Source organism: Lynx canadensis, chromosome C2, assembly GCF_007474595.2.
Source record: "Lynx canadensis isolate LIC74 chromosome C2, mLynCan4.pri.v2, whole genome shotgun sequence".
Taxonomy (NCBI): domain Eukaryota; kingdom Metazoa; phylum Chordata; class Mammalia; order Carnivora; family Felidae; genus Lynx; species Lynx canadensis.
In genome coordinates, this window is record NC_044311.2 from 48772127 (window position 1) to 48799098 (window position 26972).

At 36.6% G+C, this 26972-nt stretch overlaps 1 protein-coding gene across 1 annotated transcript in view; it reads right to left on the reverse strand.

Moving 5' to 3' along the window:
• GPR149 (G protein-coupled receptor 149) overlaps positions 1-23019 on the reverse strand; it is a 68228-nt gene extending 45209 nt beyond the window's left edge. The window contains exons 1-4 of the mRNA XM_030330229.1: positions 22180-23019; positions 22003-22143; positions 20691-20883; positions 15059-15516 (exon numbers count right to left, since the gene is read on the reverse strand). Coding sequence (XP_030186089.1) covers positions 15059-15516; positions 20691-20883; positions 22003-22143; positions 22180-23019 — 1632 coding nt within the window. The remainder of the gene's footprint in view (positions 1-15058; positions 15517-20690; positions 20884-22002; positions 22144-22179) is intronic.
• Between the last annotated feature and the right edge of the window lie 3953 nt (positions 23020-26972).

Below are 26972 nucleotides of genomic sequence, written 5' to 3' on the forward strand. Positions count from 1 at the left end.
GACAACCATTCATTTTGGAACAAATATTATTCTAAACAAAATGATATGTAATGCCCTTTGTTTTAATCATGGATTATAATGTATTTTCACTCTAGTAGTGACTGGTCTCTTATGGAATGTGGCAGATGGAGCATGGGCTTTGGAAACAGGCAGACCAGAATTCAGTATTGCCTCTACCTCTGTACCCCTGTATCCTGTTCTATAATATAGGGAAATTATAAAACTGATATTGTGAAGATTAGATAATATATATCAAATACTTATTTCAGTGTATAATATGCCATAATAATAAATAAACACCATAATAATAAACACCATAATAATAAACACTATATTTGGTGCATAATAAACACACCATATTTGATACTATTATTTCATTTCATTCATTCATTCATTCATTCAGCAACTATTTATTAAATACACAGTAGCTTTCAGGCATTATGCTTGGTGCTGATGATAGATGAAATAATTAAGAAAATGAATACCCACCCTGTCATCACAAAGTTAATTCCTAACACAGGAAAGTTAAATAAATGAGTATTTAATAAGTAGAGGGTATAATATGAGTGTGTAACTGGAAACGTAGGAAAGGCTTCCCAGAGTATAAAATATTTAAATAGAGACCTGAAGGACAAGCAGGATTTAGCCATGTAAAATGGGAGGGAATACATCCAGGAAAAGATCTGTCAGACTCCAAAGACTGAACACTGAAGGTGTTTCTAAATAAACCAAAATGAACAAGGGGACTTGTTTACACAGTGTGCAGCAGACCTCTCTCTTTTGCCCTGTCTTGCTCTGCATTTTTAGTCAACAGTTTGAATAAAAGTATGAAGGGTGACCTGTTAAATCCGTGGGTGATTCAAATTGTGGAATGATAGTGTAGATTCAGGTCTTAGAATCATCTGAAAGCATTTTTTGATAGCACTAGAAAAGGCTACCAAAAGTAACGGAAGAGTGGGCTAAGTAGAACAAGATGAAATTGAACAGAGAGACGATATAACTGGGTCCAAGCAATAGACTGCAAATGTGCCAAATGGCTAAGTGGCAGCATGAGCAAAAAGGGCATAAAAGTGTTAGCTGATATTAAACACAACAGCAGCACAATATGACTGCTAAATGAGTGAATTTGATCTTAAGATGCATTAAGAGAAGTACAGTTGACCCTTGAACAATATGGGTTTGAATCACACAGGTCTTACTTATATGCAGATTTTTAAAAATAAATATAGCACAGCACTGTAAATGTATTTTCTCTTCCTAATGATTTTCTTAATAGTATTTTATTTTCTCTAGCTTACTGTATTTTAAGAGTATAATATATAATACATATACAAAATTTGTGTTAATGGACTGTTTATGTTATTGGTAAGGCTTCTGGTCCATAGTAGGCTGTTAGTTAAGTTTTTGGGGATTCAAAAGTTATACATGGATTTTCAATTCTGGGTTAGTTTGGCTTCCCTAATCCTTGTATTGTTTAAGGGTCAACTGTTTAGGTCATAGTGTAAAGGAGGAGAGACAACTTGAATATTCTGTTTGATTCTGGGTTTTGCATATTTAAAGGACTATAGGCTATTCTAAATGAATTTATGATAAGAACGGTTGAAGTAAGTAACAATATTTAGTTAGCATAATGAGAAAAGACAGAAACATGAAAAATTGGATAAGCATATTCCATTAGCTTAACAGCAAGGGAAAGAGGTAAGAGAATGATTCAGGAGGGATTCAAGAGGCAGAAGCAAGATGTGGTGAAAGGCCTTGGGCAATGGATGCTCATCAGAAATCATCTGGGCAAACTGCTTATTTTTAACTTCTTTAAAATTGTGAAACATAACACACATTCAAGACACCATTAAGAATAACTATGCAGTTAAGAAACTATAATCACTCCCTAAGATGAGAAATAGAATATTTCCAGCACTCCAGGGGACCACATGTGTACTTTCTTGCATAATTTCTTTCTAAAGACAAACACTACTTAGACTTCTGTGATAATTACCTTCTGGTTCTTCTTTACAGTTTTACCATTTTGTATTGTCCCTGAATCATTTAATTCAGTTGTGTCTGATTTTAAGCTTTATTAAATACAGTCATAGAGCGTATTTGGTTATGTTTCTTTGATATACTTGCAAAAGTTATTCACATTTTATGTAGCTTTAGTTTTGTTTTTTTTTTTAATTTCGTTGTTTTTTTGATTAGGGCTTGGACTAGATATCAAGAGCCTTGAAGCTTATATTACTTGTCTTCTTCTTTAAGGAAAGGAATACACAAATATGATTTTTACTAATTTTATAAAAACATATGTCCATATTAACACATTGCTAGAGCCCCTCCCAGACTTGGAAGCGATCAGGCAAGTTTCTTTGGCTTAATGTAATATACACTTCTGCACATGGTATTCTTTGTAGAAATATTCAACAACTTATTTACCCATTATAACATTGATGGACTTTTGGTCTATTCCTAAATGTTGAGGCTATTGCAAACAGAGCTTCCGGAAACATAAACATGTTCTAGTGTAGCACTGTCCAATAGAACTGCAGTGATGGAAATGGTTTATATTTGTGTTGTCCGATACAGTAGCCACTAGCCATATTTGGATATTAAGCTCTGGAACTGTGAATAGTGCAACTGAGGAATTGACTTCTAAATAAAAAATTAAATAATTTAGATTTAAATAGATACATATGACTAGAGGCTACTGTATTGGACAGCGCAATTCTAGAGTGTATGCCTGAGTGGAATTGCTGGGATATGAGGCATCTACCTTTTGTAGATGCTGCCAGACTGTTTCTCATCAACCTTGGCATTGTCAGACTATTTACTTTTGGCTATTTTTGTGGGTGTACAGTGGTGTCTCATTGCTATTTTAATTGAGATTTCCAGATTATTAATGATGTGGCATACCTTTAATTATCTGTATGGTTATTTTCATTTCCTCTTATGTGAAGTATGAGTTTAAATCTTTGGTCATATATGATTGGGTTGTCTCTTACTTCTCACTCACTATTTGGTGTTCTTTATAAATTATATATTCTAAATGCAAGTTTTTTGTTGAGGATATATTTTGCAAATATCTACACACAGTTTTTAAAAGCATTGATACCCAAATCTTGCTGTAGACCAATTAAATCAGAATTTCTGTGGGTGGGATTGGGGTATTTTTAAAGTATCTCCAGGTGATATTAATCTTCCTGTGTGAGGGGAATGGATAGGATTTGGTATGAGAAATGATTTTCTAACTATCAAAATTATCACTCTAAAGCAGTTAGGATAGTTGCATATGTGGACTATCTCTGGAGTCAGATGGCCTGAGTTTACTCTCAGGCTCTGATAAACTTTTCTGTGCTTCAGTTTTCCCATCTGTTAAATTGGATAATAATGCCTACCAAATAGTCTTTGTGAATACTAAATAAGCAATTATATGTAAAGTGCTTAAAACTGTGTGTGACACATAGCACATGCTCAATAAGTATTAGTTATCATCACCATTGTCTCATTATCATCATAATCATCATCATCAAAGATTAAATTACCTGCTTTATAAAGTAGCGAGAGCCACTATCTTCTTTAATAAGAAAGCATCAGAAAGCTTTCACTAAGATCAGTAATTAGGCAAGGATGCTCTGTCTCCTCCACTATGCAAAATTGTTCGAGAATTATTGGCTAATACAACCAGACAAGAGAAATTAAAGAGAGGTATAAGAGGGGAGCCTGGGTGGCTTAGTTGGTTAAGTGTTTGACTTTGGCTCAGATCATGATCTCGAGGTTTGTGGGGCCCGTGTTGGGCTCTGGGGTTGAGCTCTGTGCTGACAGCTTCGAGCCTGGAGCCTGCTTCAGATTCTGTGTCTCCCTCTCTCTGCCCCTCCCCTGCTTGTACTTTGTTTTTCTGTGTGTCTCAAAAATAAACAAAAAATTTAAAAACATTTAAAAGTGAGGTATAAGAATTGATAAAAAAGTAAAACATCTCTATTTGATGATGATATGACATCATGCCTAGAAAACCTTAAATAATGATAATCAATGATTTTCCTGAAACAATAAAATAATTCAGTAGTGTAGCAGAGATAATATTAACAGGCAGAAATCAATATCCTTAATATATACAAATAATAACCAGTTAGAGGACATAATGGTAGAAGAACCTCATTTACAATGAAAATAAGATTGAGTACTTTGGAATAAACTTAGCAAAAAGATATAACACTTGTAGGAAGAAAGCTTTAAAATCTTTCAGGAGAAAGATAACAAGAGTAGATTAGAAAAAATGGAAAGACATCCCCTGTTCTCAGATAAGACAGCTAAATATTATAAAGATGTCAGTTCTCTCTGAACTAATTTATAAATTTAACACAATCCTGATGAAGCTTTTTTATGGAGTTAGACAAGTTGAAAGTAAATTTGATATGAAAAAGCAAACATTCAAGAATAGCAAGAAAAATACTGAAAAAAAAAAAATACCGGCCAGGTGGGGGTGGGGGGAAATCAGCCCTCCCAGACATTAAAACTTGCTATAATATGGTGGGTGGGAGGAAGGGGAGGGGAGGTGATGGGCATTGAAGAGGGCATCTTTTGGGATGAGCACTGGGTGTTGTATGGAAACTAATTTGACAATAAATTTCATATATTAAAAAAAAAAAAACTTGCTATAATAGAGTCTCTAATTAAGACAGTGAGATACTGGTGCATGAATAGATAGTGGAATAGAATAGAAAGCCCAGAAATAGACCCAAGTAGGTATGAAAATATAGTATAAGATAAAGATATTTCAGAACACTGTGGGTAATGGTGGACTTTTAAATAAATTATGCTTTTTTTTAAGGCAAGTCTTTTTTTTTTCTTTAATTTTAAAAAATATTTATTTATTTTTGAGAGAGAGAGAGAGAGAGCAAGAGCAAGCACATGAGCAAGGGAGAGGCAGAGGAGGAGACACGGAATCCAAAGCAACCCAAGCAATCTGAGCTGTCAGCACAGAGCCCATTGGGCTTGAACCCATGAACTATGAGATCATGACCTGAGCTGAAATTGGATACTCAACTGATTGAGCCACCCAGGCACCCCAAATTATGCTTTTTAATAAATTATGGGAAGGGGCACCTGGATGGCTTAGATGGTTGTGCCTCCCATGGGGCTCTCTGCTGTCAGCACAGAGCCAGCTTCAGATCCTCTGTCCCCCTTTCTCTCTGCCCCTCCCCCACTCAGTTACATTCTCTCTCTCAAAAATAAATAAATATTTTTGAAAAATAAATGATGGGTAACTATTTAGAAAAAAAGACAAAATTGGGGTCCCTGGTTGGCTCAGTTGGTTAAGCATCAACTCTTGATTTCAGCTCAGGTCATGATCTCAGGGTTCCTGGGATCAAGCCCTGCCTCAGGTTCTGCACTGACAGGGTAGGGCCTACTTGGGATTCTCTCTCTCTCTCTCTCTCTCTCTCTCTCTCTCTTTCTCTCTCTGCCCCTCCCCAGTTCGTGTACTCATGCTCCTTCTCTCTTTCAAAATAAATAAACATCTAAAAAAAAAAAAGACAAAAAACAAAATTATATTAATATCTTGACACCAAATACAAAAATAAATTCCAAATGGATCTGAGATCTAAATGTAAAAGTTGAAACCGTACAAGTACTAGAAGAAAACAAAGGTGAATTCCATTTTAAATTGTTTATCTGACTCAAAAAAATCCAGAGGCAATTAGGGGCACCTGGGTGGCTCACTCAAGTGTCTGACTTTGGCTTAGGCCATGATCTCACGGTTCATGAGTTTGAGCCTGGCATCGGGCTCTTTTCTGACAGCTCAGAGCCTGGAGCTTGCTTCGGATTCTGTATCTCACTCCCTCTCTGTCCCTCCCCTGCTCACATGCTGTCTCTCTCTCTGTGTCTCTCAAAAATAAACATTAAAAAAAAGAACTCTTAAAAATCAAAGGATAAAGGGACAAAAACCTGATAGAAACATAAGGAAAGGATAAGAACAGACAATTTACAAAATATAAAAAGACAAAATGGCTCTTAAATGTGTGAAAAGTATTCAAACTCATTTATAATTACATAAATATAATTTAAAACAACTCTGAGATTGTATCCTATCAGACTGGCAAAAATTTATTTATTTATTTTTAATTTTAAAATTTTTTTAATGTTTTCAGTTTTTATTTAAATTCTAGTTAGTTAACATATAGTGTAAAATTAATTTCAAGAGTGGAACTTAGTGATTCATCACTTACATATAATACCAGACTGGCAAAAATTTAAAAAGCATAATAATATATTATTACCGAGATTGTGAGGAAAAGAGGCCTCTGATGGGAATGCAGACTGGTATGACCCTTCTGGAAGAGAATTTGGCAATTCCTAACAAAACTATATTTTTGACCCCCAAATCCTAATTCTAGGAATTTATTCTGAAGATACGCCTCCAAAAATATGAAAATACATGTGCATAATGTTGTTTACTGCTATATTTTTTAATTGCAAAATATTAGAAACATCATAAGGCCCATGTAAGAGAGTGATTGAATTAACTGTGGTATAGCCACACTATGGATAATTATGCAGATATAAAAAGTGAAATCTCTATAAACTGGTGTGGAGTAACTTCTATGATATATTGTTAAGTGAAAAAAGTAAAGTACAAAAGAGTTATATGTAAGGAAGAAGGAGATATAAGAAGGTATGCATGTATCTGCTTATTTGTGCAAAAAGAAATACAGGGTAGTTAAACCAGAAACTATGAGATTGATTACTTACAGGGGATACGTAGGTACAGGGTGGAAAGAATGGGAAAATGGGAATAGGGAAGAAGGAATGAGGGAGGAAAGCACATATTTTATGTAGTTCTGATTCTTGGAATCATAGTAATGTTTCACATACTCAAACATAAATAATCAAAATCAAAAATAAAGTGGGAGGAACTCATAATATAAAATGAAAGGAATGAAAATGAAAATAACCTAAGTCAATGGGGAAGATTGTATTTTGACTATAAACTGTAAGATTAAAGATGAAAAGAAGTGTATACAACCATTATATTCTAGTCAATACTTTTCTTTCCCCACAAGAGTATAGGTGTGCAATTGAGCAAATAAGTAAATATGTTTCTGGAGAATGAAAGTCAGTTTTCTCACTGTTAGAAAAAGAAGTAACAAGAAAAGGGAAAGGCGTTAATGAATCTATGGTATTTGATTGGACTTGGAGGTATCAGTATAAGTGCATGGTTTTAAATGATTTATACAGAGAAACTGTTACAGAAATATTGATGTGTACATGAGTATACATATATCCATTTCCTAGATCTGTCCAAAGATAGGGTCTAGAAGCAAGACACCCCAGCAGCAATGAGCATATGTAGCACCCAGATGTTGGTTTCTAAATACCATTGTCCAATAAAAGGAACCAGAACTCCTTGGAAAAATGCTTGATTCTAAGGATGCATCAGGGATAACAGAAGATGAGGCTGGAATTTCTTGTGCTGCTAGAAAATAAGGAAGTGTTAAAAAGATGAGGATAGCATGCTGGGTGGATATAAGGCACCAACCTGAAAGAGCTTCCAATGGCCAAATATAGGACAACTGGAGTAGCAAAGTAAAGAATAGTAGTATGGCTTATAACCTACAGATTAAAACAGAATCTTTGAGCCCATACTGATATAAATAAATAAGCAAATGAAGGAGAAGAGATAGCTTTTTCTTTCAGGACAATTCCAATAATAAATATAGAAGGAATGATAGAAATAGAAAATTACCTTCATATAATTGTTGCAGGCAAGATTCATCAATTAATGCTGAAATTAGTGGGCAATAGTATGACATGAAACAATATTTGCATGGTCTCAAAATATCTCCTCATAAGATATTATAAATTACAAATAAATTACATATAGATTACCAAGGGAAAATAGTAATTTTACATGGAGAAATCTGGAATGCATCACCTATATGAAATTGCCATCACAAGACGTATCAACACCATGTACTTCTTGATCTGATGCACTGGGAAGAGCAAACATCACTTCTGTAGTATTCTTGCCAAAAGTGCGTAACTTCAACTTAATCAATGGAAAACATAACACAATTGAAGGACATTCCAGAAACAAAACAAACTGTCCAGTAGTTCACACATGTCAAAGTTGTATAAGACAAGGAAAGACTGAATAACTGTATTGGAAGCTGTAGATTGGAAGAGACTGAGTAGTCATAGCAACAGATGCGGTATGGGATCTGGGATTAGATTCTGGACCAAAAAGACAACATAAGCCGGATGACTGGCAAAATTGAAATAAGGTCTATAAATTAATTGTGAGTTTTCTGATAATTACGTTACTGTCACGTAACATATTAACATTAGTGGAAGCTGGATGAAGGATATAGAACTCTCTGTACTATTTTTGAAACTGTTTTGTAAGTCTAAAATTAGTTCACGATAAAAAGTTTAAAAAATGTAATGAATTTCCAGCCGTTTGAGTTCAAGTGAGGGATAACCACTCAATAGGAGGTTGTAGAAGAGACTCAACCCATACTCGGCAGTTCTAGTACATAGCCTTTTAAGGTCTCCTTAAATCACAAGGTGTTTTTAAGAATGTTAACAAAATTAGCTTAAAAGGTGAGTTATAGGAGTCCACACGAGCTTGGATCCGATGATAATCCCCCTGAGTTTGTAGAAAGCGAACAGTTAAACAGCTCAGTTTTTTTTTTTAATTTTTTTTCAACGTTTTTTATTTATTTTGGGGACAGAGAGAGACAGAGCATGAACGGGGGAGGGGCAGAGAGAGAGGGAGACACAGAATCAGAAACAGGCTCCAGGCTCTGAGCCATCAGCCCAGAGCCCGACGCAGGGCTCGAACTCACGGACCGCGAGATCATGACCTGGCTGAAGTCGGACGCTTAACCGACTGCGCCACCCAGGCGCCCCAAAACAGCTCAGTTTTACTTAATTTTAGCAAATGATACACGCTGTGAGGATTACAAAAATTTTATGACATATTTGAATTACTTTACGATGAAATTCCCTTAGCTTCAACTTTCAGTACTTTGAATGCTTGAGAACAAATTTGCATTCATGGATGAGTTTTCAGCCACACTCCAAATAGCCATTCTAAACTGTCCCACATAATCTCAAAAAAGTGCTCGAACAATTTAAAGCAGGAAGAAATTAATTCTACTCTTATGCAGAGAAAATCAGATTCCAAAAGAGCACATGCAATGTGATCCTGTTTTTTTCAAAAGTAAAAATATATGCATGGGAAAGAGCCTGAAGTTTTATGTGATAAAATGTAAACAGTGGTTAACTTTGGGTGGTTGGAATTGGGTATTTTTTCTTTGCTTATCAGTAATTTCTAAATTTTCTACAATAATTATATTACTTTACAATGATAAAACAATAAAAGTTACAAACACTTTTGAAAAAATAAAGCAGTAGAGGTGCCTGGGTGGCTCAGTCAGTTGAGTGTCCCACATCAGCTCAGGTCATGATCCCCCCGTTTGTGGGTGTGAGCCCCATGTTGGACTTTGCACTGACCACGCGGAGCCTGCTTTGGATTCTCTTATCTCCCTGTCTCTCTGCCCCTATCCCGCTCACACTTTCTCTCTCAAAATAAATAAACATTAAAAAATATATATTTAAAAAGCAGTGTAACAGTTTTTTTTAGGTATCTGAACAGTGAGTGATGAACTAAACACTGTAACAAATGGATGTAGCTAAATATAAAATATCTATACTCCAGACAGTTATTTGCTGTAAGATGACTGTCTTGAGGCTACAAATAAGTGACAAACGATTTTTTCTCCTACAGTCACTTCAGTGAAAAATGTCACAAATTACTCAGAGAATAGGTTTAAGCATTTGCCAATATTAAGTTAACAATGTCATGGGAAACACTATTTTATGCCTGATTTAATTTTTTAATAGTTTATTTTTTTAAATGAAAAGAGAAGATACACTCTTTTTGGGGAGAGGTAAGAGATATGCATACAGGTAGCCCCCTCACTTATCCAGGCCTCACTTTCTGTGGTTTCAGTTACCCATAGTCCACTGTGGTCTAGAAGCAGATGATCTTGCTGATATATCATCGGAAGGTCGATGGTAGCCTAATGCTACATCACAATGCCTGTCACTGACTTCACTTCATTTCATCATGTAGCATTTTATCATCTCATATCATCACATGAAGAAGGGTGAGTACAGTACAATAAGATATTTTGAAATTGAGAGAGTGACCACATTCCCATAACTTTTATTACAGTATGTTAATATAATTGTTCTATTTTTTGTTATTATTATTAATCTCTTACTGTGCCTAACTTATAAATTAAGCTGCATCACAGGTATGTTTATATAGAAAAAAAATAGTATATGTAGGGTTCAGTGCTATTTACATTTCAGGCATCCACGGGGAGTCTTGGAACATATCCCCCACAGATAATGGGACACTACTGTATTGGAGTATTTTCTTCTAGTCTTATTTTACTTTATGAGGCATATATTAAGCAGAAAGGATTAATTTTGCCCTGTTTTTTAAACTAGTATTTATCTCCCAGTGATTAGATGCTAATGTGGTACTTCTTAAATTTTAATGTGCATTTGAATGAGCTGGGAGATTCTGATTGTATAGGTCTGGGATGGGCTTTTATTTTGCACTCCAGTCAGCTAGGGGTTTGTCAGAAATGCAGAATCTTGGAGCCCACCTCAGATTTACTAGTCACAATCTACATTAAAAAAATTGTTTATGTTTATTTATTTTTAAGAGAGAGAGAGAGAGACAGAGACAGAGAGAGAGAGCAAGCAGGGGAGGGGCAGAGAGAGAGGGAGACACAGAATCTGAAGCAGGCTCCAGGCTCTGAGCTGTCAGCACAGAGCCCAACACAAGGCTCAAACCCATGAACTGTGAGATCATGACCTGAGCAGAAGTCGGACACTCAACCAAATGAGCCACCCAGGCACCCCCACAATCTACATTTTAACAAGACATCCATTTGACTTATTTGCACATTAAAATATGAGAAACTCATATGTGGAGTTTAACACAACAGATGAACATAGGGGAAGGGAAAGAGAAGTAAGATAAAAACAGAGAGAGAGAAACAGGAAGAAACTCTTAAATACAGAGAACAAACTGAAGGTTGCTGGAGGGCAGGTGGTAGGAGGATGGGTTCAGTGGGTGACAGGCATTAAGGAGGGCACTTTTCAGGATGAGCACTGGGTGTCACACGTAAGAGATGAATAATTGAGTTCTACTGCTGAATCCAAGACTACACTGTATGTTAACTAACTTGAATTTACATTAAAAGAATGAGAAGCTCTAATTTAAAGAACCCCAAATAATCTAGTTTGATTTCTGGTTTCCACAGTTTTTTATGAAAATTATTTAAAGAAACAATAATATTAAAAAGTTATAGAAACCATTGTTGCCACTTCACTCTGTCAGCAGACACAACTTGGATTTTAAAACTATTTTTAGATAGTTAAAACATTTCACTTAAAATGAGAATGAAACTTTTTTAATGCTCAGATGACTTTAAAGTTAGTTCTTGTTTGTGTATACATCCTTCTGCTAAATGATTTGTGTAGCTCATTCAAATGTAATCACTTCTCCCTGCTTGGTCTCTCATTTGAGAAGAATTGTTTCAGAATCTGTTTTTCTATATTCTACTGGCTTAATGGAGGACCTTTCACCTTTCAGATGCTATGATGCTAGGATTACAAGAGGGATTAAGTGATATAGTTACAACATATCTTTGTTTCTGATTGATTATAATAAACATATGAGTTTCTAGAGCTTTAAGACAACACATTAAAAGAAAATGGAATTTATTGATGAACTTTGTATTAAAAGAGAAAATTAGAGTTAACACCCACAAGCCACCGAATTATTTTATAAGTCCAATTTTATTTATTCATAGATGGCAAAACTCTTAGGTTCTGAAAATCATTATTTCATTTGAAGAACAGTCACACCATATTAAAACTTTGTAACTGAAGAGCTCCAACATTTCTTTTTTTTTTTTTTAATTTTTTTAATGTTTATTTATTTTTGAGAGAGAGAGAGACAGAGCATGAGCAGGGGAAGGGCAGAGAGAGAGGGAGACACAGAATCCAAAACAGTCTCCAGGCTCTGAGCTGTCAGCACAGAGCCTGACGTGGGGCCTGAACTCACAAACCATGAGATCATGACCTGAGTTGAAGTCAGATGCTTAACTGACTGAGCCACCCAGGTGCCCCAGAGCTCTGACATTTCTAATTTTTATCTGAATATTTTAACAGTGGACTTCTTAGGATTCTACCTATTAGGGATCCGAAAAGGAGTGGTAATGTGGTTAACACTGAATCTCAGTCTTACTAGCACTTTCAACTCTGATCAATTTTATTGGATCACATTTAAACTCCCGAAGGCATTCTACTACCATCTTCTTTGCACCTTAACGTTGATCTGATGCTTTCACTCCTGCCAGGATTTCAAACAAAATACACTGGGAATTTGTTTACTAACTTAAACTCTAATAAAAAATTAAGCAGCATGTATTGTCAAAATAAAGTAGGGCTCAATAAATATATTTTAAATCAAACCTGCGGGTTTTTTTTTTAAGCTTAAGAATAAAGAAGACACACCATACAATGTAGAACCATTAAACATGAACTAATAGATTCGGACTAAAAATGTCAAAGTACAACCACAGAAAATCAGAAGAGATAGTGTTTTTATAGACGTATTGCAGTGTCTACTGCAGTTTAATGTATCACTTTAAGATACGTAAGTTAACATTGCTTTCAGAGCAAAGAAGGTATTTGGAAGAAAAGGATAAAATGAAAGTGCTTTCTAAGTCATCATCTACTCCCATGAAATATCTGTGGTGAAGAATAGGTTAAGAGTAAAAACCTGTCTTTGGTCATGGAAGTGTTTTCATAAGCATTTCGTCCCTAAATATATTTTGATTACATGTTAACCTTAAAGTTCAGAGGCAAATTTGCTAAAAGGCAAGGCCTATCAATAACATCAGCCTATAATCCAAGGATTTCTTACTGTTGTTTGAAAATTTATGATAGTATTTCATTTAATTTCAATTAGTCTCTGAAAATATAAATTTTATCTTTCCTGAGTGTTCCCTTATTTTATCACTAATCATTTTTTTCACAACCATCATTTTAGATCAGTTTTTTTTAACTACTTGCTCCTCAGAGATGTTAAAATATTAATACTTAAGCAAATCCTTATAGTTGAAAGGTATTGATTGGTATTTGATCTGGACTGATCCAAGTTTTGTGCTTTCTATATATCATTTTATTTATGATTTATAGAGGCTTGTGGATAAGCTGTGTTTCATTTTTCTCATAGGACAGTATATTATGTGTAAACAGTGTCTGATCCTTTCATAAGATTCTAGGGTAATTGATTATACTCTCCAGACTATAATCAAGACTTTTTAATGAGGGTTATAAGTTGTGATACTTTAGATGATAATTCCCAATGTTTTTGGCAAAATACATAAGAAAATGAAGTCATTTAAAGTAATGTTGAGTGGGAAAAAAACAAGTCCCAGAAAATTAGGTACAGTATGACACCATCTTTAGAAAACTCAAAATAAGCAAAACTAAATAATATATTATGTTAGAAATGCACTCATTTGTGATAAAATGATAAAACAAACAATGATGATTCAGGATAGCTGTAACTCCTAAGAGGTAAGCACGGGGATGGAATAAAGGAGTAACACACCAAGGTATTTGCAAGTTACTGGGATGCAAACACACATACACACAGGCACACACACACACATACAGACACTTCATCATGATATTACTTAACAATTTTTAAGTACAAGAAAACCAAGAGGTTTAGATTATTTGGGAACAAATTGATGATGAAACTGTAGGGATTTTCCTCTTAGCTGGGGTACCATTTTCTTCTAAAAATACTGAGCATTGTGTCCCTGTGGCCTGTCAGTAGTATACTTTTCACTGTTATTTTTAATTTGTGGCAAATATTTAGTGATTTTTTTGAAATACTTAATTACTAAATAATAGGAATAATTATTTTAATAATATATTTTGTATATTTTGTTTTATTATATAACTTACTTTTTAAACAGTGATATTAGAATAAGGCTAGTAGTTTTAATTATCACTGAGAATAAAGGAAATCTCAGATTATTCTATCCATATTCATATTTGGTGTTATATGGTCATATTTTGATCAATGAATGCATTATTCCTAACACATATTTCTGGAATTATGTTTTTGTTTTGACAAGTGGAATTTGATTTCCATTAAATCTTGTAGAAAAGGCTCTTCTTTCCAGTAAATCAGTAGTATGGAAAGCAAGGGCAGCTTTAATTAGCAGATATGAAAGTTTGGAATAAAGAACAATCTCATGCCAACAGTAGACTATATAGTTTTAATAAAGTAAGAAGTATCCCTCATCATTCTAGGCAGGCTAGAACCTAGGATAAAATGGAATAAAATTAAGGTGCAAATTCTTTTGGTTTATAAAACATTATAAAGCCATTCTTCTATCCTTAAAGGGATGGAACATTTAGCAGAGTTGGCAAAGGCTCCCTTCAGTATATTCTGGAATAGATCTTTTTTCCCTACTGGGTACTAGAGGGACTAGTTCTGGCAAGAAGAATAGGCAAACTGTCTAGTTTAGTTGCAGCAGGACTGCCCTCCTCACCACTAGCTGTATAAATATTTGCCTTTATGTCAAAAAGAAAACTGACCTTGAGCACTTTTTGTGGGGGAGAGGGAAAAGGAAAACTTCCAGGTTAACTAATTTGAAACAAGTTCTGAGAGTCTAGTCTGAATTTAGACAGATTACTTGAGGTGAAACTATAAAGCTCTACCCTTCTCAAAGAGCCTGTTTAGCTCTGTCAATGCCAAAACATACAGATTTTGAATAAAATGTATAACTTAAAATTTTAAATCCCTCAAAAGAACACCTTGAAATAAAATTTAATATTATGGAAATTAATCAAAGCAAGTGAAATTGAATGAAATAAGCAACTGATCTTTTTTTTATCCCCATGCCTATCATATTTCGCCTCACTTTTTATTTCACAGAAAGAACAACCTTTACTGTACCTGACGAGGGGTTCTTTCTGATTTACTCCTACACCATTCCCAGTCTGAAAGGTCTGGTTTCTGACTCTCCTCATGAGAAAGTCTTCTTTCTGGCCCTTCCAAAAAGGTGGTTTCTTCATAGTTTGTATCACCTCCTGTTTCTTCAGAAATCAGTGGATCAACACCCTTTCCACTGTGGCAATCCTGTTTAGCCTCCATAATATCAGTATTTGTGCATTTGTTGATCCCTTTTAGTACAGAACTGTCCCGAGAGGGTGTGGTGCTGATTTCCACTTTTATGGCATTAAAGATATTATGAGTGTCTCTCTGAGAGTCTTTTGTAGTTTTGCATTCAGAATTCATGAGATTGTGATAGGATGTAGAATTTTCATCATCATCATAGTAATCTTCACGTGCTATTTTATAAATCCCATAACTCCTTTGGAATGACAGATTGAATTCAAAGCCTCTCCTCTTGGCTAAGTAAAAACAAAAACAAAGTTCCATGGTTAAGAAGGTAGGTATAAACAATTGGATATACATAGGGAATAAAAGTAGGAAAGTGCATTCAAATTATTATGATTTTAAAAACTATCTTCATTACCTGTCAATTATGTATGAAAGTAATTACACCTTATAAATTCAAGGTATCTAATTACTCTGAGCCTAACTTTTCTCACTTGTACAATGAGAGGCTGGTTTAAAGTACATACAATTCCAAGAACCCTGCAGTCTTTAAAGAAGTTTCATGAACAAAAATTTAACCATAAATTCGAAAACTCTCACATATATGCAGTTTTAGTTTTAGCTTTTTTAATCTATCAGTTATCCATACATTACTTTATATAGGGATAAAAGATATCATTTCTAAATTTTATTTTGCTAGAAATTATTAAGAGGGCCTTAATATTACATGAGTTATTCATCTGACAACATCAGCAACAGATATGACTGCATTAAATATTTTCACGTATTCCAATCCTGACATGTATATGTTTATATATGCATACATTAAAAATTAGGAAATGCTGCAATACAGTTTTGAAACTTTTTAAATGAACATATATTTCTGATACAAATAAATTTGGAATGAATTATAAAAAACAGTGAATAGATTCATATTTTTGTGATCTAAAGCACTTTGCAACGTGTCTCTAAACCTGGTTAATTACAAAATGCATTTAGTAGGAATGCATAAAATTTTATGGTTTAAACCAAGAGAAATGTTAAGAGTATCTTAATATAGTACTACTGGTTGGTGGATATGGTATGAAATCTTAGTAGAAAAGTGAGAATGTGGCAGAACGTGATACAATTTTTATGTGTGAATGTCATTAAATACTAGATCATTACTTTATGTATTAAGAATCAAGTTACATCAGGATAGTAGACAAAATGCAATTTAATGTTTTGGTATTCATCTTTGAAAACATGGCTCATTTCAAAGTATTTCTTCTACTTGGATAATCCTGTATCATATACCAGACATTTAGCTATCCTTGGTGGAAAGGTCTATGAAGTTATAAATTTTCTGTGGGAACAACAAATAAAATTTGATTCATTTTACAATAAATCCTAGTGCCATTCATATGCTGATTCTATTACCAAAATTTTTCCCATAACTGAAGATTTACAAGGCTATTCTGCTGACTGAAAATAGAATTTATAGGTATCATTCATTATTTGAGACAAAACATTCATTGTTTGAGCCAGAACACAAACAAGAATTTCTATCCAAAGAAAATACAAAGTAGAAACATATATTAATATTTTATATCCTGTCTTATGTATAGTTCTACTTACTTTTTCTAGTAATATAGTTCAGTGAAATTAAATTAGGATTTTTAACTTAGTTCAACAGTGTGAAAGTGGAGGAACTAAAAGGATATTTTAATTATTGATGGGTTTCCATTTTCTCTCAAAAAAGATACAAAGTGACAAATTGTGAACTCCAGGACAGTAAGCAAACAAAAACTCATAAATCCCATTTTATCATATAACACAATAAAACTGGTGTCTGTGGCTATATATCTGATTAGCTGTATATTATAATTATGAAATGTGTAGAGAAAAAATGAGTAATGTTTTTGAAGGAGTGTGCAGACTGTCAATGGAGAAGCTGCCTCCAGGTCATGAAGAGGCAGTCTGAGGTAGGCTATGAGAAGGAAGAGTGATTGTGATTTACACCATGGAGAAACAGAGAACTCCAGGGCTAATTTATGCCCACAGGTCATGTCATTTACCACAGCAACAGCACTGCATAATAAAAGGCTTATGAGTTCTATTTTACAGTTGAAAAAACTGAGGCTGGTAGAGGAGACCTACCTAAGACCTACCTACCTGGTAAAGAGATTTGAATTTAAAGTCAGCTGATTCCAGAATTTGAATTACTAACCTTTATGTGAAATCGCTTTACTGCTAATTAGACCCATGAGAGACCTAAGGTAAATTCTGACTGAGGTAATGAATGGAGATAATAGGTTATAACAATATAACAGTTGACAACAGTTTAATAACAGAAACTTAAAGATCATCAGAATACAGTCAGGATCTTTTGAAGTTTATGCTCTCTATACTTAACAAAAAAAAAAAAATGTGTGTGTGTGTGTGTGTGTGTGTGTGTGTGTGTATAATGTTGTATTTGTTCTGAAAAGCTAAGCCCTGGATGAAACATGAATTAGCTTTAGTCTTTTGCCTTTAGTCACACCTTGCTAATTGCAATTTCAAACATTATTAGTTAATTATGTCAGCTTATAAAAATAATTCTCCAGAATAATATGGCACTTAGCAGATATTTTGATTTTGCTTACAATAAAAGTTGAAAATCTGATTTTATAGAAAATATTTTAACTGTTTATTTAATTAAAAAAGAAAACATCATCTCATGCAAAGAAAATGAGTCTGAAAGCCATATCCAGTCCATATGTCTGCCACCTGAGACCTCTTTGTTAAAATCATCTTTGTTTTGGGGCGCCTGGGTGGTGCAGTCGGTTAAGCGTCCGACTTCAGCCAGGTCACGATCTCGCGGTCCGTGAGTTCGAGCCCCGCGTCAGGCTCTGGGCTGATGGCTCAGAGCCTGGAGCCTGTTTCCGATTCTGTGTCTCCCTCTCTCTCTGCCCCTCCCCCGTTCATGCTCTGTCTCTCTCTGTCCCAAAAATAAATAAAAACGTTGAAAAAAAAATTTAAAATCATCTTTGTTTTTTTTTAACACTTTTGTTTTGAGACACTAGTAATACAGGTTAATGTTGGAAACAAGAGAGAATTGTTAATCTGCAAATTATTTCCCATTACTGACATTCATTTTTTGATTGCATGTCTCTCCACTTGCATTCATGAAGGCTGAGATAGAGAATGATGTTTACATCTGCAAAATGAACTTATAGTCAATATGAGTTAGGAAGCATCCTTGCTTTTTGAGTTCACTGATGAAGAATGTAAAAAGGGGAATCTTAGTTTATTAAGGAGAAAAAGCCTAAATGTAAAACTGGAGCCATACTCCCAAAGAATCAAGGCACTTGATTAGGCACTTGCCTACCTGAGGAAGAGTATCTTTGGGGTTTGAAAATTCTGTTCTTGTATCATCCTAGCAACAGGAAAGTATATGATGGGTTCTCAGACAATGAAATTACATCATTCTTGTTCTCAGAGTTTCCCTACAGCAGAATCTGGGATCATAAAGAGAATGGAGCCATTTGGACTACAAGCATTTGAAACTAATGTTTCTCACAGTGTTTGATTTTTGAAGTCATGCCTCTTTTTATAAGCCTACAATATTTCAGGGAGTTTTTCCCTGAAAATTTAAATACAAAGAAAAACGATGGTAATTTTAGAGGAAAAATATTATTTTGATCTTGAAAAGTGTGGTTTTAATTTCCAGCGTGAGAAATTAATGTGATTGTTGATTCTTCCAGCCTGCCATAGTCTCTTGTAATCTTATGCAGTACAAGAGAGAATACTTCCTAGACCATTTGCAGTGATAGGTCTGTTGCATTGTTTTGTTTTCAGCTCTGATATGGGTGTCCTTTACTTCTTAAAGATGATGGCCCTACATCACTTTACTAAGACTTTTCATTTTCTCTGGCATTCAACTTTTATTATCTCTCTCATAACCTTAAATACTATAAAACAATGCTGGCTCATTAATTTAGTGGCAAAAGGTTAACATTTGATAGAATGCTAGAACTTCCAGTCTTATAAATGAATTTTATATATGTTCTTGGTGGCTCAGAGTATTTATTATTAATTTTCTGTGTCACTGTTGCTCTGGATAGTAATCTCCGGAAGCACAGAATTGTTATAGAAGTTCCATGGTTATTTTGTTTTAAAGACATAGATAAATTTGGCATCTAATAACAATAAAACTTTATGGCATCCTTAAAAGTAAAGAAATCCTCTCATCATTTGAAAAATACCTAGACATAATAAATTTTAAATGTCATCAATACAGGGAAAATGACCAGTTCATGATTAATTAATGTTTATAAAATAACACTGTTGTAGAATTGATTGTAGAATATATTTTAATATTCTCCAGTTGTTTTTTTTTTTTACCTCTGAAATAGTCTGAGATGAACTATTTTTACTTACTTTTTTTCCATTAAAGTTTTTTCTACTTGCTTATTCTGAGCAAAGGACAATTAATGGAACAGTTAATTCAGCATACACTAACACATTTTTAGATTTATTAAATGGTAGAACATCCTATTTTTTGTCTGGAATATACCTTTTTCTTCCTGGTAGAGTCAAAATGTGAAGGTCATTCCTCAACTTTCCTGTCTCAGTATGGGAACAATTATACTCTAGTGAGTGTTATAGTTGACCCCACTCCCATTCTAGGTATACTCTTTAGAACATTGTTTTTTGTTGTTATTGTTATTTCTTTGTTTAGTGTAACTAGCATGGCTCTATTCATACATGAACATACACGGACAAACTCTGCCACCCTTGTCCCTTCTTGACCTGAGAGTTTTTTGTGTTTTATGAAAACAGAGGCATATACTTCAAATTTGTGGGGTTTTTTTTAAGGTTTTATTTTTAAGTAATCTCTACACCCCATGTGGGGCTCAATCTCAAAACTGATTTCAAGAGTCACATGCTCTCCTGACTGAACCAGACAGGAGCCCCTTAAATTTTGTTTTCAGGCACGCTACTCTGAAAACTTCTTAAAACCCCATAAGAATGAATACAAGAAGCAAAATAATAAAAATACTTTTCTTTCCTGTTCCATTACATAATAATGGACTATAATATAATGTGTTTTTAAACCCTTCAAAGAGTTAATCTCTTTTCAGATATGGGTTTCTCATATGTAGACTTGGGAAGGAAATTTAGTTTCTACTCTGGTCTAAGAACTACAGTGGATATAACATCTAAGGGCCTTTTAGACTTCATGCTGTGTTGAATGAATTCTGTCTGTTCCTTTCTTCCCTAAAATAATTATTCAATGTACAAACAAGTCACAGAGTTGTTTTAAACCTGGCTCCTTTAAAACTTATCCCAACACTGTGCTAAGAATTGTTTCACATTATAATTTCCTCTCTTTATTTACATTTATGCTTGGATTCGTCATTCCCTACTTAGGCAACTTCTCAATAGACCACTTTTCTGTGTTTGTATGCTTATTGCCCCCAACCCCACACTGTCAAGGACTTACTTTTTTCCCCATCAGATGCCACTGTATATGCGTTCTGCTTACAGTTGATGATGCAGCCACAGGGCAGATGGGTCCAGCGTTTGGACAAGACAAACACTGGGGTTACAGTGGTGGCCAGCAGGGTTAGTAGAAAGCTGAGTGTCTCGAAGGGAGGGCTCTGAAACCCTACCACGTGCTGGACCATCATGTGGATCTGCAAAGGCAAAGAGCTTCAGACCTATCCCAGGATACAATTTTCCACTTTGCCAGGCCTTTCCCCCAAGCATGCTGCCCCAGCACCCTTCTCCAGGCTCCTTTCCTGCCTGAGAGTCAGAAGCTCAATTTTGGTGATGGACCACTGGGATCTCTTGGGATGAATGAGGCCCCCTGATTTAGACCACAGGGCTTTGGGTGGTTTCCACTCCTGGGTGCCTGGTCTGTGCCCCTGCCACCTCAGGTCTCCTCCAGAGAAGCACAATTTACAATAGTGGGGACGCTACTGGGAAAACAGGCAGGCATCCTGAAAACCTGCATCTGGTACTCCAGATGGCCTTTGTCACATCCCTGGACCCTCACTTCACCCTACTCCCCAGCCTGCTTGTCACAGCAGGACGCCACCTTCCTGGGTCAAAACTGGGTTCCTTCCTGAAGGCTTGAACAAAAAAGCCTGTTTGCCTCCTCCATAAGAGACTCTTAAAAACTAAGAATAAACTGAGGGTTGATGGGGGATGGGAGGGAGGGGAAAGTGGGTGATGGGCATTGAGGAGGGCACCTGTTGGGATGAGCACTGGGTGTTGTATGGAAACCAATTTGACAATAAATTTCATATTAAAAAAAAGCCTATTTGGTCCGCTCTCTTCCCTCTCTACTTCTGATTGCAACTCTCCAATCTCTCTCCCTGCTGAGGATGGGCGGTGTCCTTACTAGGCAGAAATGGATTGGAGAGAAAGGGATGACAGAGGGTTGGCTGGAAAGAAAACCCTTTTACTACCTCCCTTCTTTTCTGAATATTCCCAGATATTGCTACAGGAGAAGAGAACAACACCCTTGGCCACGTTAGATCTAGGAAAACTGTCCCCCGCGCCCAAAAGTGCTCCCTGTCCCCCTCCCCAATTTTGAAAGGAGAAGCACTTAGTAGCAAAGGCTTCGAAGTCTACAAGCTCTACCGGTGAGCTGCCTTCCCCCAAGTGCGAGTCTAAACCCAGCAGATACATTTGGAAGCGGACTTAACTGTGCGTCTCTTGGGGACTCTCTCAACCGGGGACGCTATTCCCAACACGCACTCATACTGTCTGGTACACACACCCGCGCACTTGAGAAACTGCACTTTTACCATCATGGGCAGCCAAAGGATGACTTTCGTCAGCGCTAGGATCAAAGAGAAGCGCTTCTGCGCTACGCTCACGGTGAAGCTCCTGGTGCCATAGAGAGTCCCCCGGTTCTCACGCCTGCAGGCTCCAACCACAGCGGCAGCCTCGTGTCCCGGCCCCTGCCCCAGCTGTGCCCTCGCTGGTGGACCCGGTCCAAACACAGTGTCGGAGCTGGGGGAGCATCCCCCAGAACAGCGCAGCGCAGGGCCGGGAGCATCATCTGGAGACAAGGAAAGCACTCCCCCCCGACTTGGAGGGGTCCCAGGAGTGGAAGCTCCGCGGGAAATCTCCTGGTAGTTGGCGTGGAGCCTCGGCGGCTCCTCCGAACACAGCAACTGGTGAGTGAGCGGGACAGAGAGGCCGGCGAGGAGTCCGAAGGCCGAAGTGTACACAGCGAAGAGGAGCAGCACGTAGGAACTGGAGCAGTCCGCCAGACAGCCCCACGGCGTGCGCACGAAGGTGCCCCAGCCGCACAGCGGGAGCGCCGAGAGCAGCAGACTGGCTGCCCACACGGTCAGCACCAAGCCGAGCACCTGGCCGGATCTTCTGGAGGCTGCCTGGCTCCCCACAGCCCTGTGCATCGAGTAAAAGTTGTAGGAGACTAGGAGAGTCGCCTTTAAGTTGCTCGAGAGGCCCTGGCATAAATATAGTAAGGCAGAGGTGGTGCACAGAGCCTGGAAGTAATCAGGGACCTGGTTTGGCCACTGCAAAAACAGGAAGATGGTCACCGACAGGACACTCATGAGATCATCCCCAGACCAGGAAGCCACAAGCATGGACACAACGGTTCTGTTGTGCGTTTTCAGCAGGGAAACTAGTGAATAAATGCTGCCTGCCAGCGCTGCAAGAGTCATTAAGCATGTCAGGCAAAACAGATAGATATTCAGAGTTCCTGGCAGATTTAAAAGGTCCGTCGAATTATGATTTTCTTTCCACAGGGTAGAGTCATTTGTTGATAAGTTACTGGAAAACCCAGACATTGTCTTTGGTCAATATTTAATTTCCCTTTCAGTGAGTCTGTAAATATTCTCAAAACAAAGCATGATTGTTAGTTGCAAACCAGATCTCATTTTCTCCTACCAAGTTTCCCTCTAGAAGTTCCCCGTCAGTCCAGCAGAAAATGATCAGGCATGTCTCCTTTAGGTCTGACTCAACCCATATTTAAAAATTGAGTTCCATTTAAAAGCATCAGTAAAAAACTTTTCAACATTCCAATTAAAAACAAACCCCAAACTTCCTCCTGAAACCATCAAGTTTCTGGCATAAATGCAAAAAGCTTCTCAGGTAGATTGAAAAACAATGATGTCTGGCTCCTTTTGTGTCCTTCTTAGGGAGCAAAGCAGCTTGTAGCTTGAGGTAATCAAACTCTATTCACTTTTTAAGAGCAGTAAAGCGATGCATTTGGTTCCAGAGCTGCATTCAAAGGCAGAGAGATTATCAGGTAGGTGTCAGCTTTGCAGGTTCAGAGAGAGACACAAGCAAAACAGAGCGGGGGAGGGGGGATGGTGGGGGGTGGGGGAAGGAGAGGGAGGGAGAGAGAGAGATAGAGAGGGAAAATAAGAGAGAGACAGACACTGAGCACAGCTCCCCGTCGAACCGCTGTGTTCTTCAATCAGCCTGTGATCCTCAGAGCTGCAGGAAGGAGGAGTCAACTCCAAGCAGGAGAGAAACAGGAACAAAAGGGAGGGGAGTTCAGTGTGTGAGCAAAATGATGTACATCTTCTTAGCCTGCCTCATTCAAAGCAAGAAACGGTGTCCTTGCTAAGCCTTCAGTTTTGGTTCTGACATATAAAACTAGCCAAAATACTCGCTCGGGCTTGATATGAATGACAAATATCATCTTTGAGACGTCTAAGCTACTCCACTAAAGGATTGCTTCTATTCTTATCTAGACCTCTCTGATACATAATGCTTTAGAGAAAGAATAGTCTCAATGCCATTTTAAAAGAATAGGATGTACCAGCTTTTGTTTTTTAAATATATGTTGTGCTTAATAATAAGAATGTCATTATGGTCTTCATTACACTAAACAAAATTTTGCAGAATCTTTGGGCTTCAGGCATGTAACTATTTTCTGTCAATGTCATCCAGTAAGCAAGCTGCCATTTGAATAAATAATGTTCTCTAGTTGTTAAAGTCAGATGATATTATATAGGGTCTAAAAGGAGATTACCCCCACAAAAACATTCTTAACGGGTGTATTGAGGGTGTCACATACAATAATTGCACCTCTGAATTCATTTAAAAAATCGTCAGCTTTGCAAGATGAGTGGCTCAGCAAAGAAGTAACTGGCAACAGTAGTTCTGTTACCAGAGTCGAGTACTTAATTAAGCCTGACAACTGAAACGACCAGACCCACAAATCAAAGGCACAAACAAGGCCTTATTGGGGCTACAGCTTCAGCTGAAGGGTGACACATCACCAGCAGAGAATAGTTAAGGCTGGCCTCCCAACAAGGGAGAGGCCCTGCTTATATAAAGTTCCCGTTCCAGTTCCCACCAGTCCAGTATGCTAAGAGGAAAAAGGGAAAGAAGAAAGGCTTGGTCCTGTTCAGTTGGAGGAGACTCACCTTGATTGGTTGATATTGGCAGGCAACTCAGGCAATCAGTCCATTGGTGCTTTTTGGAGCCCGGGTCCTCTGTTTTAAGTCTGGCTTGTATATGGCGCTGCATCCCAGTTTTGCTCTTGTAAAAGAAGCAGTTTAACAATAACAGCCAATAGAAAGTGCCCCAAGTGAATAATGTTTTTCACTTAAGGCTTGTTCCCATGGTCTCTAACTGTCTCACTTCTGGTCAGGCATTTCCCAGGATGCTTGAGGGTAACATTCCTCCTCAACTCAGCCTCATGAGCTGAGGGTGCCTTTCCTCACAGTGCTGGGGTCTGAATGAAAGCAGGGAAGAGAAAGTAGAAAGTTATATGATAATGAACTAAGTGAATGGAAATGGTAATAGAACTCTGATCATTCCTTTCATTTTCGTGGTAACTGAAGCTATATTTTGAACATGAATCTGCTCATGTGGAAAGTGATTGTGTTAGTCATTGCCATCCATACCCTTCAGTAAACACAGTAGGCACTTTGCTTATGGCATGTTGTTTTATTTCCCCTTCACTCAGCAAATGGAAACAAAACCCACCTGTTATAGCTATAGCTCAGCACTCCATTTCTCCCTACTGATAGTAATAGACCTTGCAGCACAGCGTGGGTAAAGAAGAGTCTGAGGATAAATTCATTTTCAAATAGTGTTGCTTCAGAAAGCACAACATGATAAACACGACTTTCTTTTTAAAATCATTTTCAAAGTTCTGCGGTATGCTTTTCTGTCTCTTTTCTCAGACCTATTCTTTCCTCCTCTAAGCAAAAATATTATTTTTCAATATGGAATTTAATCCTGGATTTTCAATTGAGTTGGATGGTAAGTATCACACTGTTAAAATACAAAGAGTAGAAATTGAGAGTAGCTGTGGCAATACCATTGGAGGCCTGGAGACATTTCCTCTATCATTAACATCATTTTTGGGTTTTCCATTCAATGTAATTTAGAAAAGAGACACCTAAGCACCTTGTTGCCCTGGTCTTTAGGATATGACAGAAGAGGCAAGAAGGTTGGAACACTTCCATAGATTGTGGTAGAATTGCAGCCATTAGGGAGCTAGAAGGGATATCTGTATTTGAACTTCAGACTCTGCTATTGCTGGCTGTGTAATCTTGGGCAAAAATTGTTATACTTTCTCTTCTGTTTCTGTGTCTGTTTCCAAATCTGTAAAATAAGGGGGCTTGTCTGGAGTATTTTTAGACCCTTTCAAGTTCTAAAATGAGATGATACAATTTTAAAATCAGGTTAACTTTATCATAATTCTCTGCCTACTTCACAATAATCAATATTGTCATAATAGAAAAGGGAAAGCCTGTAAAACCTGATGCTTGGGTTCTCCATGCTTGCTCTGCCCCTGCTATGATGGGATGGAGGCCCTTATCAGTATGAAGATTCTATAAAATTCAAGCAGCCTGGAATGTTGCACCTACTGAAGGATCCCCGCTGCCCTGGAGATCTGAGTGAACCTACATAAGCTTTGTATGGATGGGAAGTAAAATTCATTTTGTAAGTCACTCATTTTTGGTGTTGAGTTTTACTGGGTGGTAACCTAGCTCATCCTAATATGGTTAGGTATACCATTGCCCCCACACAGTCAGTAAGTGGTAGAGCCAGTTTTAAAAATCATAATCTGGCTCTGCATTCTGAATCACAACCGACATATATTTTCCAATTATTTCCTCTTAGCACCTCATGCTTGGGAACACTTCCAATGGATGTTGATTATCATAAATTTGTTTCTCAGAAAGAATGTTTGAAATGTTTTATTTTCCACAATGTTTTATATTTCAAAAACATTTTTCAAAATGTTAATTTATAAACAACCTTTTACCAAGGTATATGTTTTATAATACATATATTATATATATGGATATGTTACATATCTATACACATATATTTTATATATGAGTTTCTTGAAAGTAGTAATTAGCCATAATCTGAGCCATAATCTCATTTTCTTTACAATATCCTCTTGATCTTAAAAAAAAAAATAAATCACTCTAAATGCTTTTCAAATAACCAGTATAACTTTTAGTAGACTAGGAAGAAAGATTTCCAAGAGACCTCTTTCTGCCTTAAAAAAATTTACTCAGTTCCTGTGAGTGAGCCTCGTTTCTCTGTCTCACAATAAAACCTTATGTCTTCAATTATTTAAAATCCAGTCTTCAAATCGTTTAATAATATAAATTTATATTGATTTACATTGAAATTATGATTATATCAGACCAGCTGAAGTGAAGCAGTAGTCCACTGCTGCTTTGGTTACTTTAAAACGTATACTGAATATAGCATTACAGCCTAGGAAACAACCTGCAGAGAATTACATGGCAGTAATTTC